The sequence below is a fragment of the Penaeus chinensis genome, chromosome 16, assembly GCF_019202785.1.
Source record: "Penaeus chinensis breed Huanghai No. 1 chromosome 16, ASM1920278v2, whole genome shotgun sequence".
NCBI lineage: Eukaryota > Metazoa > Arthropoda > Malacostraca > Decapoda > Penaeidae > Penaeus > Penaeus chinensis.
Genome location: NC_061834.1, coordinates 26,252,443 through 26,257,442, shown reverse-complemented (window position 1 = coordinate 26,257,442; position 5,000 = coordinate 26,252,443). Strand labels below are relative to the sequence as shown.

The 5,000-nt window shown below is 37.3% G+C and overlaps 1 protein-coding gene across 8 annotated transcripts in view; it reads right to left on the bottom strand.

Moving 5' to 3' along the window:
* Positions 1 to 213: 213 nt before the first annotated feature.
* The window catches only part of LOC125033197 (regulator of G-protein signaling 9-like), a 290,139-nt gene continuing 285,352 nt past the window's right edge, over positions 214 to 5,000 (bottom strand). For 7 of the 8 annotated variants that reach the window (XM_047624570.1, XM_047624569.1, XM_047624571.1 and 4 more), the window contains one exon: positions 214 to 3,485. In XM_047624570.1, coding sequence (XP_047480526.1) covers positions 3,425 to 3,485 — 61 coding nt within the window. In that variant the 3' untranslated portion in view covers positions 214 to 3,424. Of the gene's footprint in view, positions 3,486 to 4,959 lie in introns of all 8 variants that reach the window. The other variant, XM_047624572.1, reaches the window with a different exon arrangement.

Here is a 5,000-nt window from a genome sequence, read left to right as displayed (position 1 = left end):
CATGATAAACAGGAGTCAGTGTTCACTAGTTTCATCCCTGTTGCAGATCAGTTCATTGAGGCCAGTTACTAGTGCGCTGGCAAGCTGGGTTAAGCCTGGCCTATTAGGAATACTGAAAGATGTGTGCTATATAAGGGAAAATGTTGGGCCTCATAATAATAGGTTTGCAAGACTTCATTGTTCCTGGAAATTAAGGAGAATGAGAACATGGTATTTATACAGTATTCATATTTATTAACATTATTCCTCATGTTCAATTTTAAGTATGTTAGTTTTGTTTAACACTTGCAACATTTCGATCATCATGGAATTATGGGAAAAAGAAAAACAGCTAGATTGTCATGCATCTCATTAAACATCCTTCATGAAAAGACTAGTTACGAGCACAGTTCATATCTAAAATGTGGGTTGCCAATTGACGTGGCTGGTGTTAATGGAGTATGTTTAATTCTTGGTTTAATTTTTCAGACACAGAAGGTTACTGAATAAGAAGATAACATATGAGTAACTTATATTTTATTTATAAGTGAAACTTGATGCACAATAGAAAGCAAAATAAGCAATCACTGCATTAATCTAGTGGGACATGGAGCTACTGTCCTGTGCAGTGAAAAACAAGAAATGTGATTTAGCCCTGTCTGACATCACACATAAACACAAAGATCATGATACTACGCTAGAAAGAACTGTAGTTAAGGTGATTTCATAAAAGTGAAAGAGATAATATTATTGGTATAAATATACAATTTAAGCTACAAAACGGTAATCGATTGCCTTGGCACAAATTTTTGAGGAAGTTTAATATAAATTTTCTTTCAACAACTCTGGTAGGCTTAAGTTTAAAACTTATATCATGCCAATTAAACAATACAAAAGTTGCAAGTATTTGTTACAAACATATTCATATTTCAAAATAGCTTCACGTATGGTGGCAACAATAGCAAATGAAATAAAAAGCGCATCGAAGGCTTGACGATCCCAGGAGGTGTTGGGCCCCCTCGTTTAGCTGAAAAAACAAGAACGCTACTCTATCATACAAATCAGGCCAGCGAAACACGCTCTTACTTTGAACTTATACCAAAAGGAGTAAAACTTCAATTTTGTCCAGGATCTGATGTGGAAACTCTGGTGTCTTCCTGAAATCGCCAATCTTCCATGAACATGTACAACTGGCATATGATGCATGTCTTGGTCCACCGAGAATGGCTTCTATGGCCATGCACAAACGGGTGAAGGTCAAGTGATCTTAACATATGAATCATCTACATAATGCTTTGTGAAAATGATATACCAATAGTAACACTCCTCTTACACTTCAATACCTATTCATATTTTCTTTGAATTATGGCAGCTGACCAAGACAGAACTTGATAACAAATACACCAGGATCATCGTATGTGATCCTCAGCGAGTAAAATATCCCTTAATATGTAAATTTACATAGAGTCAGCTGATTAACCGTATCTGCATTATGATTACATTTCTTTCTCAGAATCTGAACTTTTACATAAGAAAAGCATTTATGGAAATCCATACGTCCGTGCCAAGTATGGCTGGTTAATACTAATTTACAAAATATACGCTTTTGGTTCTATAACATTTTCTAGTTTAATTTAACATGTTATTTTTGCCTAATATTTCAACTGAATAACAAATAGAATTAGACAAACAATTATATCTTATGAAAATATCAAGGTAAACAGGTATTCATTTAAGGTATTTTTGGTATCGTTGTACCATTGTTAGCTTGTTGGTAACACTTAGTGGCCCTGCCTTCAGCTGGTGGCTGATGGTGTAACCTCATTATTCCTTAACTGCCATTTTCGTTCTCATGGATAACGTTTCAGCTGTTTACACAAGATCGTAATGTTTCTCTTGCTCTACTCTTAATGTTTAGGAAATTATACATTGGATAAAGTTACCCAGCTCAAGAAAAAAAAGTAGTAATGGGATCTCAGCTGAAGGCATGCCCTCTCGCCCAGATATGCCCTCACCCGCACGTGAAGAAGCGCTGTGCACAGACGATTATACCACTCAAGACAACATGAAACAATTATATACACACTCACACCTAGCGATCAGCCGCCTACGACTCAGTCACATCCCTAGTTCGAAAACAACTGGAATGAACAAGAATAGTCTATGCTTCTCTATTGATGTTTTACCAGTCTACAAAGGTGATCTAAATTACATTAAATTGTTGATTTTTGTCTAGTTTTACTTTTGTGCCACTTCGATCTAATACTGAAGAATGCTATACTAATCCATGTTGAATTTCCTATATTGTAATAATGAATTATTTACCAAGGACTTGTCTTCAATTCACAACAGTATATACCATTACTTCCCACTTAGAGCTTACAATAGTTTCCACTAAGTAAATGTAACTTTTCAGTGCACAAAATGCTGGACAATGACCACTTCTAGTCTCAGGATCTTAAAGTCAATCATCTTCATGTAACACATATTACACAATTAATTTGCACCTAGGTAACAAGCGTGTGATTGTGGCATCAATGCTGTATTGGGCCAAGACAGGTCTCACCAGCTCAAGAGTTCTTAATCAGTCTAAAGGAATGTTAAGAAGCATTAGGACCTGTAAGAGTAATTGCCCTTCCACTCCGAGGTATGATTCACCTTTACACTCTTCGACTTTCGTTTCTTCTTGCAGAACCAACAAACAAGTGATATCATCCATTTCCCTTCGACAAGCCAGTCCGTTCAATTCTATAACTCGAAGCTGCAGCCAAAGAAGGAGACGTAAGGCTCACCAGTTCAGATGGTCATGTTCGCGGAGGTCTGACCCATCCTCTCAATTTAGCAAGCCGGCTCTGAGAGGTTCATTCCAACCTTGCTGGTCATAATACTGACTTTATAATGGTTTTGTTAATGGTTATTGACATCATAACACTTCAATGTAATTTTGCATGCTGTTGGAGATAAGGGAGTCAGAGACGCCTTGCTTTGCAGACCCCACGCGAGGAACATGGTTGCGTCATAATCTTCTTCCTTGGCGCCATCAACATTAGGGCTACACGGCCCTCAAATCATTAACAGTCCATACGTTTCGCCTGTCGTCTATGACACGTGCACGCCTCGCTGGCGGTGCATTTCAAGGGCTCAGCTGTGGGCACTCAGCTTCAGGGAGACGTGCTGCTGACTAGACGCTATTCTTTGCTTTCCATTCAAGCTCCCGGTTTGTGCTCTCCCTGTTCTTTCTCTGCATCCAGACCTGTCGACACCTTTCCAGTCTCTTCCATGCTTGAAGGGTAACTACTAACAAATCTTCAGCTCCTTCCCATGCCCACCTTCTTTTTCTCTTCCAGTACCATCATGGCTCAGTACAAAATTACTAAACCGCAATCACAGCTTGGTTTCAGTTGCTACTAAGCTCGGACCTGCTTTGGCTAGTGTGTAACCTCTGCTACAAGTAACCCAGTGTTGCGTAGGTCTTCACAAAGGGTGTATCAACCTTGCAGCTTTCCCTGGAAAAATAGTCCAAAGGTTATTTGGTATCGCACTACAAATCTAATATAGTCAAACATAAACTTAGTGCTGTAGTTCACATTTTTTAGCAGACAATTTTATAGATATTACAGCCATGACAGACACATAAGACATTAATAGGAATATTACTAAAACGTAAAGGAAATATTAACAGATTTCTAAATATTAACAGTGAAAGCAGTTTCTCGGCAATTGCAACAGTAACCTTATCTCTTCTCTAGTCTACTTAATGAAGTACAATACTACCATTACTACACTCTCTTGATGTTCATGTTGAGAATTTTGCTCATTACCATTATTATCACTTTCTCTGTAAAGATATCTCATGAATATCTTATTTCTAATGCTAATCAAAAACATTGACATAGTATATTTAAATGATACAGGGCAGAAATGAATCATTATTTCTAGTGAATTCAATCTATTAACATAAATTTTAAAGCGGATATAATACGTACATTTTGGGCGTAAAGCTCAAAATGTATAGTGAGTATCACTTTCACAATGATATATTCCATGCCCTGTACTTCAGAAAACAACTCTCAGATTACTGCTGATGGAATGAAAGTCCTTTGTTTCAGAAGAATTTCACAGGAAATTAAGATGAAATACTAATCCACCAGGCTGGATTGGTTGCTTTAGATGTTGCAATGTCAAAACTTCATTCAACAGTGTCATGATGTTGTAGAAGTGGACATTGGAAGCAATGGAATGGCACTGCATGGAATTTTAATATTGTAGGGTATCCAACAACTAATAAATAAAAAATAATAAGCATTTTACTTTAGCATATAAACAGCAGCCACAATTACTATGGAATGTCTTAATAAAATGAAATATTCAAGAGGTCAATAAAATACACAGCAGTATACAGAAAAAGCTCTCCTAGTCTTGGAACTGCCAAAGGACAGTGGGCACAGCCTCTTAGCAATATTAACCTTTTACTGACAAGAGCTCAGGTATTGGGTTAGTAATCCGGGATGACAACCACAGACAGAAAGAGAGGGAAGCTGCTGAAGTACGGATTTCAGTTTTTGTTTTCCTTGAAGTAACAGCCATTTAGGAAATTTAGTTTTTTTTTTTTGCTTTTTTTTTTTGCTTTTTTTTTGTTACAGACCGACTGAAGTGTTAATTGGCACTCTTAGCAGTGATCGTAATGATATACTAATCATTTAGATTTTAGAACTTTGCTGTTGTATAAACCTTTGGATTTCAAAATTAATGTACAGATTGAGAGATTTTGAGGCAGTGAATAAAACATAATTGAGGTTATATATTGCTATACACATTTAGGAAATCTGGATCTGCATCAAGAAAAATGTTTAAGCCCGATCTTATACAACTGACAAAGTTACACTGAAATTCGCAACTTGTAATGGGGAAGGATGAACATGGAAGGTTGACGAAGTGAGGGAAACAAGGAAGAGACAAGTGTGACAGTGAGGCCCCTACCTCGAGCGAGATAAGGTACACCAGGCCAGCCTTTCAGAGCC